This window comes from Gobio gobio, assembly GCF_949357685.1.
Source record: "Gobio gobio genome assembly, chromosome: 20".
Taxonomy (NCBI): domain Eukaryota; kingdom Metazoa; phylum Chordata; class Actinopteri; order Cypriniformes; family Gobionidae; genus Gobio; species Gobio gobio.
Window position 1 is genome coordinate 25,948,135 of NC_137113.1, and position 19,108 is coordinate 25,967,242.

Here is a 19,108-nt window from a genome sequence, read left to right on the forward strand (position 1 = left end):
TCCCCACAAGGACACAGATTTCAGGTATTAGGTTCCCACTGTGACACGAGTCCCCATGAGTCTGAGTGCATTCAGGTTGAAGTCCCCACTAGGTTTGAAAAAACATGAACGCACACACACAATTGAGATCTGAAATCATATTTCTTTTTTCCTATCAATATATTATTTTGAGAACATAGAGAATAAAAATCTTGATTTTTACATAAGATCAAAGTAAACTGTTTCATTAACTGAATATATAAATACTCCTACTTTCTATTAATACAATTTTTTGGAAAAAACTGCACTTTCATAGTTACAGCAGAAATGCCAGAGAAAATATCTTAGCCAAAATAGCTTATCTTCGGAAATCGTGTTGGACAGTGAGTCCAACTGTCCAAAAAGGTTAAGAATCACTAGTTTAGAGGCATAATGGTGAAAATGGGTGGGTGCTTATCAATAAAATAGCCTATAAGCAAAATAGAACTTGTTTTTATTCATTTGATTTACACGTTTTAGGTGTTTCAAATCTATTGATGTGCTGTCTCATTAACACTGCATCATAATATCCAGCATCCATCAGCTGAAATTCAGGAAAGTAAATAGTCACCAACATGCACAGACTATCTGGTTGTTATGTGGTTACCAAAGCAACTGGGTTCTTGGAGGACCAGGCTGGAGCCTGCGGCTGCTGGGCTGCTGTGTGTGAAGGCCTGTCGCTCCGTGGCTCTATGCCCAGCCACCACTCCGGAAAATTCCTCAGTAAGGGTCAGCAGCGGAGACGCAGTCGAAGCCATATACAGCCATTTTACTAACTGCACCTTTAAATGGTTACCTCATAAAATGCGTTTGCTGAGAAAGCAAGTCAAGGGATGCACATTCATGTGGTTCCACATTTTGGATAAATCTTGCACAAACATTAAATCTGAAATCAGAGGAATTGCAGTTGGTTTGTGATTTATGAGAAGCGCTGTAGAAAAAGACTGTGTGGTCCATCGATTTTGCTCATCTTGCACTGCGTCATCTGGCTCATAAAGCTTTCAGTCTGTTGAAGTGAGGCTTTGCTAAGCCTGATGTTACATGCACATACCAAAACATTAGCATTTTCAGTTCTTAAGGATTTGTGAACAGTCTTGTTAATTTCACACAGCTAATGAAAACTGCCACAGGCCCCCAGAGGAGTTTCAAATATTTTTTTAAACATTTTGTCCTGACAGATCCCAACAAATGTGCAACATGGGCTAAACTACTGTTCAAACAGTAACTTAGCAGGAGTCCTGCAGCCTCCAAGTTGTTTGTTCTTCTTTGCCTTTAGCTGATTTTAAGGTAAACTGAATGCCTAAGAATGAAAATAAAATAGGATATATATATCCCCGTTTATAGAATCTCAAACAGAGTATTTAACTCAAAGTATAATAGACTAGAGTTTTATACCTCAGACTCTATTAATTAACTTTAATAATGCCAAGTTGTTTCGTTTCAGGTAAAGTCTAAGAAGGAAAACATAATGAGACCTGGAAACATTTCTCGTGCCATATGTTTTATCCCCTATAGATGAATCAGAGAGAAACTAAAACAACGCACAGAACATCTCAGAGCCAAAACATAGATATGAATACATATTCATTCATATACTGTCTTATGATAAACCTCTGGTTCGCCCTGTGTTTTATTAACTCCCTGACTGATATTTCCTGTTGGTTGGCAAAGAGTAGCAGATTCCAATGCAAGGCACTTTTGTCTTCCTGTATAAATTCACACTCTGAAACATCCTTCCTACTGCTACTTTAAAAGTCTTAAACAACTTCTATAGGTTTGTAGACGGCAGCCTTACTGAAAATGTGTTTTTGCAAGACTGCATGTGGCATTCTTGTGTGGTCCAGCTAATAGTGGGCTGTGGGAGTGTAGAGTTGCGCCCTCTCTGTGAGCAGCTGCACCTGAGGTGGGACTTGGGCCTGGGGTGACGTGTGAAGATGGGCAACAAAGTAAGGTAGTAGCCTTCAACTCAAAGACAAGAAAAAACTAAATACAGGATTGAAGAGCAGTGTTATTATCATTCATTAAAACTGAAATAAAAATCAACCTAAATCGCTTTTAATAAAATGACAAAGAGCAAATATTAATAAACCTATAATAAAAATGAAAAAAAAAAAAACTAAAGTAATACTGTTGAAAAGACAAGAGTGCACAATAATAGGACGTACAGTATGTGTCCAAATCCTGGCTCCTGGCTCCCTCTTATGGTCAAAATGGTTATAACTCCATAATCAGCAGAATTCAAAATACTGATATGAAGACTAAATTAAAATTCAGCTTATTTAATAATAAAAAAAAAATATTCTGTGTACAAAAACAACAGTATTTCTAGAAACAGGAAAGGATCTTAAAATCAAATAGAGATCTCATTAAATGCTCAATTAATAAGAAGCAGGGTAATGTTTATTATGCTTCACCAATAACTCCGCCAAGGAAGCTGGCACGCAGCAGATGGCTAATTCTTCACCTTTTTTTCACAAAGGGAGTAAAGGAGCTCTATCTGTTCAGCATACTCAAAGCCTGGGCTAGAAAGAGAGGATGCAGATAAAATGCAAGTCAGTGTTGTCGGATCATCTAATTCGCCGCAAATTTTGTTTTTCAAACCTGAAACTTACCGACCGGGTGTTTCTAGAATCAGAGGGATATTATCCAGGCGAGGCTCATTCACAATTTCTCGGAAAGCAGTAATACCTATTTGGCCACGTCCAATGTCTTCATGGCGGTCCAGATGGCTGCCTAATTTTCCTTTTAAAGAAAAATGACACAATCTCAAAAGAAGTAACAATGCTACTAAATATGGGATATTTATATCGGCTTAACTTGTCACACTGTCGTTGTTGTTTGTATAACCAATTACAGCAATAGAGTGCTGTAGTGATGTATTTTTGTAGGCCAACCCAGCTAGTTTCACCCTGGTTCCCACTACAAAAATCCTATAGGATGTTTCCATTGACTTTTGGATTATTGCTACAGAGGTTTTTGATTTTTACACGTTTTGTTCATAATAATAATCTTCACAAATTAACTTTAAAATCCTAAATACATTTGACAGATTTAAAAAGCTAAATGTAGACTTTAAATGAACTACAGACACATGACTTCAACAACACCATCACTAAGCCTCCAACATTTTAAAATATATAAAACCAGGGCTGCTTTAAAAAAAAAACTTGGAGTGAGATTTGGTGGGGCCAACCAAAATTTTGCAGCGTACAAAGCAAATATTTTTGGCTCATTCAGCATCATTACCATACACACAAATATATATATTTTTTATTATTATGTATTGTATATTATATATTATGTAGGCCTATATAATATACACACTATACAAGTCCATAAAATAGGGCACAATGTACTGTATAAAAATGAACGATTTTTGCATATTGGTTTTTTACAGGTGTTTTACCTGTATTTTGAATTACACATTGCATTAGTATGTGTTTTAAGGGTTAATGGAAATTTCTGTAAAATTACAGGATAATGTCCTAGCATAAAATTACCAGTACATTTTCCGTTTGTATTTTTTACAGTGCACACACACACACACACACACACACACACACACACACACACACACACACACACACACACACACACACACACACACACACACACACACACACACACACACACACACACACACACACACACACACACACACACACACACATCATTTTAAAGCACTAAAAAAAAGGTTCTATATGGCACCAAAAATGGTTCTTGGCTCGTAATCATAGTGTGGTTCAGTGGTTCTTCACCGGTTCTTTGACTAAGGTGCTATATAGTACCTCTGAAGAACCACTGAAGCACCGAAATTGGTGCTATATAGCACTAAAAAAGGTTCCCCTATAATTACGAGCCAATAACCATTTTTGGGGCCATATACCCCAAATAGAGAACCTTTTTTTTTAGAGTGTAAAAAGAGGCATGATTTTGTCTAAATAGAACAAATTGATTACACATCAACCTGTTGCTGTTCTGTTTGTCCAGTCTTTCGTTCGTTCGTTTTCGTTTCTTTCCAGTCAGTCCTTCTGAAACTGTAGCTTTACAAGCAACTTGTAAGTTAAAGTTAAGTTACATTCAAGCTACCCTTTTGAAAAAGTAGTTAGCAACACTTTTCCCAGACTAGAAAGCAATTTGTGGTGGCAGGGGCGGTGGTGTGGGTTTGATTGGCACAAATATCGGTTTCGATCTTTATTCAGTATCAATTCATATGTATATAGCCTACTGTACATATAAGGAAAAACAAGTTAGCCTTTTTCGCACTATTTTAAACCTATTTGGATGTAAGTTATTAGCGTTTTAAAATTTCACATTTAAAGAAATCTAGTGTTTGATATGTATGGATATTTATTTAAAAGGGCTTATTTCTGCTTTTGTAGGCTCATTTTGTAAATATAAGCACTTAATTTGTATGCGCAAACTGGTTGCCGGTGTGATGAGATGTCATGCTCGGCTAGATTCGCCTAGAACTCGTTCATCTTCGGATGCGGAGTCGCGCGCGCTCCGCGTTGACGTCATTTTTGCCGCACGTTTCATGTCGAGTGCAACGGCTTCATGCTTTTTGTAGTCGGCGAGTGTGTGAGTATGCTATGCTTTTTAAACAGGGTTTGGAGATCTGAATTTTAATCTTTTCACGAAGAATCTGCTTAAACTGGAATGTTATTGTCTTGATTTACTGTACATTTAGTTATAGTCAGGGGCGGACTGGGGCAAAAAAGTGGCCCATAACAACCGGTCTGCAACACGTCAAGTCAAGTCACCTTCATTTATATAGCGCTTTTTACAATACAGATTGCTTCAAAGCAGCTTTACAGTGATACTAGGAAATTAATTTTGCTTTTGAAGAAAAGTTTTTCATCTCACCATAAACTCACCAGCTCATTATGCACACCACTTTTAAACACCACTTACTAACATAAAAATATAGGTGCTATTTGTACAGAAATAGAAATGCATTTATTTTTATTTTTAAAATGCTTATCATTAACATTAATGAATGACAGCCATACTTCTTTAGGTTATAATTGGTATTTCCTGGTGCACATGGCAATTAATAAATAATTGAGATTTTTTTTTTTTTTTTCTAAAATCAGTCCATATAAAGCAATGCTATGGTCTAAGACTTAGTATGTAGTGTGGAATGTGGACTATTTTATGGTGCCTTTCTAGTGATTATTTATCCTTTCAGGAGCTTGACATCTGTCATTTTATGGAATAGAGCTCCAATTGTTTAAAAATTAAAGTTTAAAAATTATATTGGTCCTGAAGGTTTTTTTTTTTAATGAAAAATACAGCATATTAGAATGATATCTGCAAGGTCATGTGACACTGAAGACTGGAGTAATAATGATAAATTCAGCTTTGATCACAGAAATAAATAAAAAACCTTTTACTATATATTCACAACAGCTATTAGAAATGTTATTCATATTTCTTAATAGTGTTTTTACTGTATTTTTAATCAAATAAATGCAGCCTTCTCCTTTCAAAAACATTAGTCTTAATTATTAAAAGTCTTAATTATTTCAGACTGTTATTGCTAGTGTGTAAAATAATGCATGTGAACTAACTAGCAAATTATGGCCTATATTTATTTTAGTAGGCTATATGACACGTTCCTTCATGGGACACAGGCATATATTTGAATATGAACGGGCTGACGGAAGGATATAGACTAGGCTACGTAAATTTACTATTATTCATTCTTCATATATATTTACGTAGCAACAGGCCGGCCCACCAGGAAAATGCCCGGTGCTCCCAATGGCCAGTCCACCCCTGTACAAAGTGGCGGTTTGTGTGGAAATGGGAGGCTGATATGCAAACCAATACCTAATGATTAAACCAGTTTTCTATTTAAATGTTGATCATTTTTATTTCATTGACCAACTGATAGCAGATACTGTATGGATACTGTATGTTTACTCAACTCAACTCATCGCTTCCTTTTCTCTTTCATAGTGTTTCACAGTTATAGAAAGTATTGTTCACGTCTAGATCATCTTTCTCCAACATCAGTGTGACCATGTCAACTATGCCCACGATTTTTGAGAGTGCAGAGCAGTCATCTCAATACTCGGATGAGCTCATGGCGGCCCTTGCTGCAGGGTGGTGGTGGGCAATCATGGAAGTTTCAGATCCCATCTCTGAGGAGCCTGAGGAGTATGGGGACCTCATCTCAGGCCAGTTTTGGGGAACAGGGGAGGCAGGAAGATCTTCATGCTACAAAGCATTGGAGGCAGAAGACGACGCAGGGAGCACCCTTTTCTTCCAGGTCCACACAGGGAGCACCTGTGCCTGCTGGGTCCCGCCAGAAGCCACATGTGCCCACTCAGGATCCCTGAGTACCTGATTAAGCATCTGCAAGAGGCCTCTTTAGAAACTGCCTGCCAAGTCTCTACAGAGGGCACCTGTGGCTGCCTCAAAGGTACTTGCGTGCTCCCCACCTGGATCACCCATTCCAGACCAGATAAGAGCACATTTGGCTCCCATGCCAGGCAAGATCTTAGATAGTCCAAAACTTAAGATCCCTGAGCCACTGAGGCAGGAACTGCTGCAACAGAAGCCTCTAGCCCCTTTCCTGAAGATAGAGCCTGTCTGTTGCACAACGGTTATTGACACAATCTCCGAGTGGAGACATGTAACAAACCCTGAGCTGCGGAGCAAAGAGCTGCTAAGGCAGCGTTTACAAAATGCCCCAGTACTTGTGCCTGCCTCAAGCCTCAGAATCCCTAGGCAGCAGAGGGAAAAGTGGGAGCAGCAGCATATCCCAAAGGGAGTGTCTGTTCCTGCCAAGACCCCACAGAGAACACTTGTTTCACCGTGTTCCCCACAGCAACCACCCGGGTCTCTCCATGCCCATTTGGAGCACAGAAGCTCCTGTAAGTCCCTTCTATCTCTTGTATTTACTTATTTTCAGATTTATTTTAAAAAGTAAACACTGCCTTCAACTATGCTACCATGTTTTCTAGGTCCTCTATTTAAAATCCTTTAATATTTCAAAACAATAAAAAGATACAGCTTTAGATTTAGTCTAAGAAGCACAAACCTGTCCAGTATTGCACGATTATACATGCATCTGTTCCCTCAACAGGCACCTCAACTAAAATTATGTGTGGAAATTTACAACTATCAAGCTCCACAGATAACCACTTCAAAAACTGAACCAGAGGACTCTGAGCAGCCTTCAGCCCAGGACCCAGCTGACCCAGAAAAGAGTATTGGTTAGACTCTCCTATCTCTCAGTTTTACTTAGGTTTAGAAATTAAACACTTTAATCATATCCTTTTTTTTTTTATAACAGACCCCTCATATTGAAATGGTAGAAGCAAGTGGTCTTTAGAATAAGAATCACTCATTAAATCTGGATTATGTCTGTTCCTTCAACAGGACAATGCAGGTGTGGATCAGTCACCCCCACAAAAAAAGCAGCGTATGAGAATCAAAGTCAAGGACCAGCAGTCGGATCCAGGCAGCATAGACCAAATTGATTATTTATGTAACATATTCACCAAATTTTGGGTCATTTCAAATCTTTAAAATGTATATTGTGTTTGTACATGCCTTATATGAATGCATGTATAATAAAAAATGAAATATAAACTATGTATTTATTTATTTGTCAATGACAACACACAGCGCCCACCACAGGTGCCCACCACGCACATCAGAAGAAGACCCATACCCCTGCACTGATTAAATTCACACACTAAGTCAATAGCATTGTAACACCATACTCTATTTAATTTCTATTTTCCACAATTTATACCTGAAGACAATGGGTATATAATACAACTGATTCACAATTTCAGTATACATTTTCTTGCAAACAATCAGATAAAGGTTTGTTAAAAAAATTAAATAAAAAAATTGACAAATGTAAAGACTTTTTCTATACTTTTATCAGTGGATCTTTTGTATTAAAAATAAATAAAATAAATAAAATAAAAACTACTTTTAGGCAGCTTCTTTGGTGCATTTATTTGATGCATGCTGGATTTGCTGTGTATTAAAGTACAATGTACAATCTCTAAATATCTATTCATAAATATTTATTTCTGTAAATTATGTTTTTTTGTAATAAACTTTCTGATACACGTTTACTATTATTGGTAGTCGTTTGTTATTAGTGTTTTTATAGGTTATTATCACTGTTATCTGAAAATATATTGTGGTACTGTATTGAAGTTTTGAACTACACTCTAAAAAAAAAAAGGTTCTATATTGCACCAAAAATGGTTCTTGGCTCGTAATCATAGGGGAACCTTTTTTAGTGCTATATAGCACCAATTTTGGTGCTTCAGTGGTTCTTCAGCGGTTCTTCAGAGGTTCTTCACCGGTTCTTTGACTAAGGTGCTATATAGCACCTCTGAAGAACCGCTGAAGAACCACTGAAGCACCAAAATTGGTGCTATATAGCACTAAAAAAGGTTCCCCTATGATTACGAGCCTTTTTTTTTTAGAGTGTATTGAGTAAGAAAATGTAACTATAAAAAAGCCCACGTACCAAATCCCTCCAACATTGCAGTTGATAATCCTGTGGATCCATTTCAGTTCAAGCGGAATATAACTGATCCGGTTCATCAGTCCTCATACAGCAGGTAAATATCTTCCGATCAGCTGCCGCAAGATAGCGACAGAGAACACTGTGTACTTGCGTTCAAAATTAAGCAAATGTGAGCAAAAGAATGAACATCCCATTTTATAGAATCGGCTCTATCCTCATGGTTGAAGTGAACAAGAGTGTCCTGACCAAATTACAGGTAAGAAAACTTTTTACTGGAGTAGTGCCGGGTGGAAGGATCCCACTAGGGATTCCATTATGTCAACAATTTAAACATTTAAACACAATTAACCATTGTTTTGTTTATTTTATGTATGTAACATTTATATTTTTCAAAAATCAACATGTAATAATGATGTATATAATTATTTTTAGAATTATTATTATTAGTAACATTATTTTATTTGTATTAACATATGTAACTATTTGTATTTTTTATATTGTTCATAATAGTATTAATAGAGCTATTTATTAAACACTGGTGTCTTTTATCATATTGTTTGTCTAAAACACCCTTGATGTGGCTTACTGTTTTAATAACTAATAACGTTAATCTTTACAGTGGTTGCCATATATGTCTACACCAAGGATAAGGACGATGAGCGTACCTTTATGGAAGGAGCCATCATCTACATCTAAACATTCTAAATATTTTTCCTTCCCACTGGAGCTGCATTTTGTTTATAAACATGCTTGCGCATGCACACACAATAATTCTGTAATTAAAATAAAATGACAAAAAAATGTATGTCTTAATGAGTTTGTAGAGCAAAAGTTCACACACCAAATGGTCTAAATTTGAAAAATAGAACGACAGTTTGGAAAAGAAAAAGTCCACATTTCACTTTGCTGCCACCTATTGATGAACCATTGCAGCATGAAAAGGAGATTCAAGCTGTTCGTCATAATTGTTTCATATGAAAGTATATGCAAGTAAAATTAATATATTTTTTACCACATTTCAGAGCATTATTGATGTTGTTTTGGTGTTGTTTAGTTAGAAAAAGAATATGTAGGTTTCATAAATGTTGAGCAGTCATGAGTTATACGTTTAGAATAGATTTAATAAAATCCACTGAAGTCTATGTAGTTCATACCATTTAAAAAAAAAATTATAATAAATTTCTATTATAACAACCGGATTTTATCTCAAATGGACTTAATACTGATGTATTTTATGCCGTAGATTAAAATGTAAATATATCTTGAACTTGTGTTTCACCACAGACCTTATTTCAGGCATTTAACCAAAACCCCATTGACTTAGGACGATGGAACTGGAAGTGCTATTAACAAAGATACAAACTTGTTTTCAGTTTTTGGCCTAAAAAACACATCACCCCTGCAGCTCTCTATATTGATAAGACCAAAGCATGCTGCATACCTTTAGAGTCATTTAAATGAACAGCTCTCAAATAATGCAGCCCAACCACTCTGTCAAATTCATCAAGCATATTCTTTACTCCTCCAGATGGTGAAATGTCATAGCCTAAACAGAAGAGTATCATCTTATCTCAAATACTTTATATATTTAATCAGCTTAAAGTCAAAAACTTTGCAGTTTGTCATGCAAGCCCATACTTTTGATCTTTGTAACAAAAATATATATTTTCCAAATAATTTGTGGTAATATCTATGGGACTTCCCACCATACCTGCTGCAAAAGCATGGCAAGTGTCCAGACACACCCCAACACGTGTCTTGTCACGCACCCGGTCTATTATGCTTCTCAGTTCACCGAACTGCCCACCTACAGTGCTGCCCTGACCACTCATGTTTTCAAGCACTATTGAGAGAAGAGAAAGAATATAGTAATCCAGCTAAATTCACCAGAAAGCATGAACACAGTCACACATTTTCTTCAATCATAAGGGTTGTATAGTTGACCTGTAATGACGGCAGGGGTTTGCTGGTGTGCGTGGTTAATAGCTTGGGCAATTTTCTCCATGCATTTCTCAGGGCTGGAGTCCATAGAAGCTCCAGGGTGAAAGTTAAACTGGCTGAGGCCCAGTGCACTGCAGCGACTCAGTTCATCCACAAGCATAGACTGGCTCTTACTGAACACATCTGGATTACAACATGCAGAGTCATTTGACATGCAGTCTTATATACAAAACATATGCAGCCTAGAGTATTAACTATTGACTAGATATTGACTGAATCAACTGAGCTGTGTTTTTAAATATGCCAACCTCGTGGCTTCATTTTTAAATAATAATAATTTGGTGGATGCACACAACCAGAGCAGGAATAGTCAGCGCACAAACCTTCTTTGGGGGAACCGCAGTTCATCAAATAAGATCCATGTGGCAGGATGTGTATCGGATCGAAGCCATGTTGAGCACAGGCTTTTTGAAATTTAACTGCAGCAGCTTGATCAAGGGCTTTTCTGGTCCAGGAGCGCTGGGAGCCCAAGAAAAGGGCAAAAGCATGACCTCCTATGGCCACACTTGATTCGACTGCTTTCCATATTCCTCCTTAAGAATATTTGTAAAATTGATATGCATTCAGCAAAATCACTGCACTCAGAATAAAGCATCTTTGCTCACCTGATACTGAGACGTGAGCGCCTATGTATTTTTTCTTTGCCTTTATCTTTCTTTTCTGTGCCATTTCTTCCTCTCTGCTGCTGCCATCTGATGGTTCTGCATCAGAATGTTGTCGTTCCTTTGTTTCAGTAACCTCCTCTCTCTTTCTCTTCTCGCCTTTTCTTCGTGAGGCCATATTTTTCTGAGTCAAGAATGAACAGGTTGGTTAGACATTCTTATTTAACACTATGAATAATACGCAACCTAATATAATGTGGTAAATCTACAATGATGAAAACATTACTAAACATGAACCAAAAATTGGTGTGCAGAGTGCAATACAAATCATAAAGATATTTTTCTTACATTAATAATACTCTAGATTTAAACTGATTTGTGATCTGACATTATAGATAGATACTTTATTGATCCTTCACAGGAAAATAGACTTGTTACAGTCGCAGCAACCACATTCAGTCCACGCACACAGACAACAACTCAACAACGATCTATCTACATGACTACAAACCTAAAGCAAAACATCCGCAAAAAAAAAACTAAAATAAAAAAAAACATATAATACCCTATAATATATTATTTTAAACATATACCCTATAATGATAATACAAGAAACAAATACACAAACAAAATGTAACTAAAACATACTCTACCTTATCATAATAATACTAAGAACATGGGTAAAACATATACATACTGTAAATATTAATCAAACAAAGTAGTGCTAAAAAGAGATATTGCAAACAGGCCCATAAATACGACAATATTAAAAAAACACACCGTTATTGCAAATTAAAAAGACAACATGTTTGCAGAATTAAATAATTTACTGTTGTTGCCATTGTAATAAAGCTTTTATACATTTCAAGAAGTTAAAAAGTTAACATTACTGAATTTGACATTATTTTTGTTTTATTCTGCTTTCTAAAAAAATAATTCAGAAATCACAAAAAAATATATATTATTCTATGGACAATTGTATACATCTAACAGAGGGTAGAAAAACAATTAAAAGAGGATTCCCTTCCCAGATAAAAGCGTTATTACAATGGCAACAAAAGTAAATGATTTAATTCTGCAAATATCTTGTCTTTATAATTTTTTATTGTATATTATAAAAATGGATGTTTATGTAAAAAAGAAAACCCCTGTAGCTACTAAAACATTATCTATATTTAAATAAGATGTGAAATTTGATAGGGTTGACTGAGGTAGCCATTTAACTGATGTTGAAAGAGAAACAATAACCGCATGTACAATGAACAACCACTCCAAAAGAGCTAGATCTCACAATAAACAATACATGTTTTACTATAAGAACGGCCAAATAAAGAGTTATTGGACTTTTAATATTGAAGGTCAAAAATCTCCCTCGGCTGCCCCCCTTCCGTCAGACCTGTCCAGACACACACATTCACACCGAGCAGTAAAATGGCCGACCGTCAACCAACTGACTTTACAGCGCTTTAAACATAGATTCCGCCTCTTTCGTTTACATTATCGTATTTCATATTTAAAAACTATAGAAGGAGTGTTTTCATGACTAGCTATTAGATTTTGATGGAGTATTGTATTTCACGTTGCCTCAAAACCCAGAATTTCGCACTTAAGCACTTTAGCTGTAGCTAGAAGACTAGCTGCGGTGCATGTAATTCCTGAGGTAAGTGCTTTGTTTAAAAGAGCAATTTATATAAAATGTTATTTGCTACTAATGACGGTAATATGCATTTGTAAAACCGAAGTGGTGTGAAAGCATTTATGTGTGATACAGTTTTTCCTCGTCGACATCTGTTAACCACTAGCTCGATTGCTAGTTAAATTAGCTAGTTAGCATCTGCTTGTTTGCAACTTTAGCTTTCCGCTGGTCGATCGTAAAAACATACTCGTTTGCATTTAGTCTGTACTAATTAATATGGACAACGATTGCGTTACATGAAAACACATATGAGTTGGCTTTACGGTTTTGGTGGGTAATGTCTACCGACTCATAGTCTATTGCTGTTAACGTTACTCCCCATATTTGATCAAATGCATGTTTATGCATGTCTTGTTTGGACGGTTGCTTACCCTTTTGATTTTTGGTGGGATCCGTATGCAATTATTCGGCGGCTTCAGGGGGAATTTAACGAAATTAAGTTACCTGATATATGGTAAGTGTGTGTCAATTGCTCCTGCTAACAAACTAGCTAATTCGGTAACAAGATTTCGCAGGGCCACTAAATCATAACAGTTAACGTTAATTATATTTCTGTTATTTCCGTTTAAACTGTTGGGTTTTCACGAATCGTTCTGATAGCTGACGTAAAAATGCATGTAATGTCTAATATCGTATATTGTACTGGAGGAAATGGGCGGGTGAACGGAGCGCCTGTCCGACACAGCCCTGCCTGCCAACTGAAGCCTCGCTCGCAAACAGATAGTAGCAATAGTTTCCCCCATTACCACGATCACAGTATGATTTTAACGGGCATTCTATATATTACATGACGCATGCAAACTTAGGTTGACCCTAAACCAGCATTCCTTTGAAGTTACGTATACAGTGATTTGCTATGATCATGATCATGTGTTTGGTGCCGCTGTTGTGTCTCAGTCTTTTATGCATTTGGTTTGGTAACAAGTCAGCACCTCTTAGTGCCTGGACTGGTTGAAGGTGATACTCAACAAAAACTGTAGACAGAACAGGTCTTTATATCATTGAGAAGGTTTTACAGTTAAACATATTTGTTTTGGTCAAAATTGTTTTTTAAACGGTATGATGAGTTCCATATCTTTTGTAGAAAGGAGCATCAGGAAAGGGAACAGCAGTTCATGGAAGACAAGAAAAGGAAAAAGGAAGATAAAAGGAAACGGGAAACCTCACAGAAGGTAAAAGAGTGTATTATGTATGAATGAATTATTTTGGATGTTTAAATTATAGTAAATTAATACACTCCCTGTAGTGGTAATGTATATATGCTGTAGGGCTGTGCAATTAATTGAATTTCGATTTTGATTTTGGCTCCCAACGATCACCAAAATAGTACAATCGAGAAAAAAACGATTATTTTGCCATGTTCTGTTTTGCAAGAACACTCTTATTTTGTCTTGCGTTCTGAATGAAACGCGCACGCGCACAAAATTAGTGGCTAAAAACCCAGGTGATAACGTGAGCTCCACTACCAAAGGAGTAGTATAGTACTGATAATATTTACACAATATTTACACTATAGTAGGTCTACTGAAATATTTACAATAATGCATTCAATTTGATAGGTGTTTCTCACATTGTCCTACAGCAACATTACAATAGTGTACATTAATGTACAATGTTTTATAATAGTTAGGGATGCACCGATATGAACATTTTGGCAGATACCGATAACCGATAATTCTTAATATTTGAAAGCCGATAACCGATATATTGGCCGATAAATCTTAATACAAATTTTAATAAACTCTGAGAGCCTGATTACAAAAACAAAAGGCTCACCATTAAAAGCCATGTCCCAAACACTTCAACATAAATCAAACCTATACACTACAGTAGCCTATTTGAACCAGTGTGAGATTCCTTACCTTTTCAAATTAATTTTACACTCCTATGGCCAAATTTTTTTTTTTAACACTTTACAATAAGGTTTAATTTTGGTTAGTATAAGTTAACCAACAATGAATGAACAATACTTCAACAGGATTTATTAATTTTAGTTCATGTTAATCTCAACATATTCAGACCCAAAGTTGTATCTTTTAACATTAGGTATGAACTGTGAATGGACTGTTACAAAACACAAACATTTTATTACTAAAAGAAACAAAGGTTATTGCTCTCTGTTTGTTAATGATAGTTAATGCATTAATAAAATGAGACCTTATTTGTAAAATGTTACCAAAAATTATATTGTCTAAAAAATAAAAATAATATACCTAAATAATGCAAACAAGTAATTGAACAGCATTACTTAGGCTGCATAATAAAGAATCAGAATGCAAGTGCATGAAATAACCTCTGCACAGACGATAAAGAAATGGTTTTAATCAAACCATATTGTTGATGGAAATGATACGAGAACAATAAAAGTGCTAATTATAAAAAATAATGCTTCTGTGTTTTTGAAAAAAAAAAAAAGTTTAATATTACAGTAATAGTAAACATCTGTAATATTAGTCTAGTCTATTAGGAATAATGTTGCTGTTTGAGAGCGCGCTGAAGCTGGAGAGAATGAACGAACAACCATAAACTGAAGCGCTTAGAAGTTTAATTAACAACTAAACGCATCATATATGAGTACAATCAGATATTTATACAAAATAAATATAATATTACAACTTATATTAGCACAAAATCACGCATAGGTGAAGGGTTATAACTCCTGTGGATGCTCTTCCCCTGTTTGAGAGCGTGCTGAAACTTAAGATGATCACCGGTACAGTGAAGCGCTGCGGGTTATTGACTTAACGAAACACATCCTATATGACTTTAATCAGATGTTTATACTACAAAAACGTAATATTACGACTTACATATGCTTAAAATGACGCGAATGCACAAGCGAACTTGACTGTGCTAGTCAGAATGCGTTGTTGACGCTTCCCACAACAGCGCTCTGAAAAACAACTAAACCCAGAGAATTCACTACGTTTTATAACAGAAATATTCTCATTGCAGTGTTATGTATAGGACAGTCCCAGTAGTTATTAATGCTGTGCATTTCTGTTTGAAATGCGCGCGCCGGTACAATGAAGTGCTTTACTGCATCGTTAATTAACTCAACCAAACGCATCCTATATGGGATTATATACACAAAATAATAAATATAATATTACAACTTACAATGGCACAAAAGGCTGTGAATGCACAAGCAAACTTGACTGTGCTCGTCATGAAGGTGTAACTCCGTGGGCGCGCGCTGAAGCTAAAGACCGGTACAAGGAAGTGCTTTACTGCATCGTTTATTTACTCAACCAAACGCATCCTATATGATATTACATACACAGAATAATAATAAATATAATATTACAACTTACAATGGCACAAAAGGCTGTGAATGCACAAGCGAACTTGACTGTGCTCGTCATGAAGGTGTAACTCCGTGGGCGCGCTCTTCCCTCAACAAACGCGCTGAAACACACCGCTCTTTTACAGCCTATTCTATTCTCATTATCATTTTATATAGATTATAGAATACTTGCGCTGCACATAACTGTATTTTCCTTTTCGAAGTGATTCCAAACATATTTAGAGCAATTCAAACCCATCATGGTGGACAGCGCGTCCGTCTCAGCTGAAGGAAATAATACATTATCTATCGGCTTGACTATATCGGTCAAATTTTCTTATTGGACCGATAACGATAACATCAAAAATAATCATTTATCGGCCGATAACGATATGTTGCCGATATATCGTGCATCCCTAATAATAGTAATTTATTCTATTTAGTGTCCAATTCATTCATTTAACATATTTAATATTGGGGGCATCCAAGTTTTGAAAAAAAAAAAAAAAAGTAACTCAGTAGTTACTTTCCCTGGTAATTAGTTACTTTTATGATGATGTAACTCAGTTACTATTTGTAAGAAGTAACTATAATAACTAATTACTTTTTTAAAGTAACGTGCCCAACACTGGTTGTCTAGGAACAGTTTGGCTTCGAGGAATCAGACGACGAGCAGAAACATGCTACGTGCAAGATTTGCTACATGGTAGTGGCTGCAACACATTCCCAAAGTCATGAGAAATAATCGTGTTACATAATCGTGATTTCAATATTGACCAAAATAATCTTGATTATGATTTTTTCCATAATCGAGCAGCCCTAATATGCTGCCAGTATGCATGTGTGCATTAATTTTCAATAATTCAGAAAAGGAGTTACCCAATAATTCTCTCTTTTACAGAAACAATGTTTCAGCTTATGTGTGTAGAACTACATTCTTACACCACTGATTCAACATCTTATTCATAGTTTGAAAGTCATCCAAGCCTTCATTACTAATTTGTCAAAGCAGTTTTTGGATTAAAACAAGTTTTTTGAGAGAGTAAAATAGCAGACTTCTTTTTTAATTTGTTCATCACCTTTATACAATTTTTCTGTAATTTATTTGCTTTTCTTGTTCTTTTGCTGTGGTAGGCTGTAAAATGCCATTCACACAGAGAATGATAACTGTAAAGATAACACTAACTATATTAGCATCCACACTATATTAGTTCCAGTTATTCTGTAATATTTCCTCCAGAGTGGAGAGTACCTTTCTGAGGATTCTGCTCTTGTTGTTTGTTGTGATATGCTGGTTTGAGGGTATGTAAAATAAGCAAAATGTCTTAGTTTATGGATAGGGGTGTGAACCTACACTGGTCTCACGGTTTGGTTCGATTTCGATTACGATTATCATGCCATCGATTCGGTTCAATTCGATATCACAATGCATTGACGTATCAGACGCATTGATGTTAACAGCTGCATATATCTTCATTAAGCAAACGCACAAACTACTGAAAGTAAAGTTGTAGGTGCTCAACATACAATCATATTCATTAAAAGTAAAGAAACTGAAAGATTTGACCAGTGCTGTTGCCGAGGGCTCTACTATTGCGGTCTTTGATTTCTAAGACAGCAATAGGAGAGCGCGGCCCTCAATGATGATCAATAAAATGCTGCTCATATCTGTTGTTTTCGGTTTCCAATAAATATGCATATAGTGCGGGAAATGTAGATCGGATTTATATCCGTTTTGCGAAGATAATTTGTGCCCAAGTGTAAATGAAATCGTTTAGATAAATCAGATAGCTTTGATTTACACACAGCGCGTGTGTTCTCCAGGTTGTGCTTACCAGGTTGTTTATAAAAGCCGAAATGTGCCAAGATGTCATCTTTTAAAGTAGTCGGAGCATTTTAATTACTCGCACTCACCTCCCTCTGCCATTGTATGCTACTGCGACAAAGCATGTACGTGACAAATGACGTACCGAATCGTTCTCGTCTGCATCGCGATGCATCAAAGAAACGATTAATTTCGACACCCCTAGTTTTTATGGAGATAAAATATTGTTTTAATGAAGTTGCAAATAGTGCTGAACGATACATCAAATTTTCATCGTCATCACGATATGAACTCGCGCGATGAACACATCGCAACAGACAGCCTGACACGATGAATAAGGGTTTATATGCGCCAATCTGAGTGTGTTCTGAATACTTGGATTACTTCCACATTGAATTGCATTTTATAAGTGTAGGAATGCGGCCATCAAATCCTGCTTAAATTATAAAATATTTAGCTAACATCAAACGGGGCCAACGGCTCTTGGGCTGGTAAATCAGCGCATAGGAGAATGTAAAGTTGCACTAAGCAGGAGCACCGGTGGGGGTCGGCCAAAACACTTTTTTTTTTTGTATGTGAAGCTGTTTTACGTGAATATTATGACACGAGTGAAGCACAAAGCTTTATTTACAAAATAAATAATAGGTTCGCAGTTAAATGTTATATCACAGCCATGGAAACGTATGGATTCAGGCCGAACGAGAGAGGAAGGCTTTGTGTGGTGAGTTAAATTTAAGTTTGCTTGCGTTTTGCTATCTGGTCACACGATTTTCCACGAATTTAACAATAGGCTAACTCCATTTTATTCTACTGGACATGGAATCTCTTATTTTCCCAAATCCTCATTTACGTCTCTCACAGGGGATTACGTTTCTTCCTTGTTTGATGTATTTAGGAGTAGGCTATATTCGCATCATTTACTGAGGTAAAGTAGAAAACGGAGTAGGACAGATACATTTTACTTCAAACTTCACTTTATTTAACACAGTTTGTGCTTGCTATTAGACTTGGTCAAGTTTATGTGTATAGCGTAGTTCACGCCGGAGATTTTTAGTTTCGCTTTCTCTCACAGCGCATAATCAAACAAAGCTTAAGTTCTTGACCCTGCGGAAGATAAGATTTGGAACATCAGGAGAAAACAAAGATATTAGAAAACGATGCTTCTTTCCTG

General features: G+C 36.2%; 2 protein-coding genes across 2 annotated transcripts in view; one reads left to right on the forward strand and one right to left on the reverse strand.

Annotated features, from left to right (window-relative positions):
- Positions 1-455: 455 nt before the first annotated feature.
- On the reverse strand, positions 456-13,544 carry LOC307116708 (putative endonuclease 4). Its single transcript, XM_079801024.1, has 8 exons — positions 13,198-13,544; positions 11,134-11,314; positions 10,852-11,061; positions 10,472-10,651; positions 10,239-10,370; positions 9,969-10,073; positions 2,631-2,760; positions 456-2,540 (listed from the first exon to the last, which is right to left on the reverse strand). Exons 2-8 carry the CDS (start codon positions 11,306-11,308, stop codon positions 2,471-2,473), a joined length of 1,002 nt encoding a protein of 333 aa, XP_079657150.1. The 5' UTR covers positions 11,309-11,314; positions 13,198-13,544; the 3' UTR covers positions 456-2,470.
- The window catches only part of tnrc6ba (trinucleotide repeat containing adaptor 6Ba), a 43,065-nt gene continuing 36,609 nt past the window's right edge, over positions 12,653-19,108 (forward strand). The window contains exons 1-2 of the mRNA XM_079801023.1: positions 12,653-12,790; positions 13,911-13,998. Of these exons, the coding sequence (XP_079657149.1) occupies positions 13,942-13,998 (57 nt within the window). The 5' untranslated portion in view covers positions 12,653-12,790; positions 13,911-13,941. The remainder of the gene's footprint in view (positions 12,791-13,910; positions 13,999-19,108) is intronic.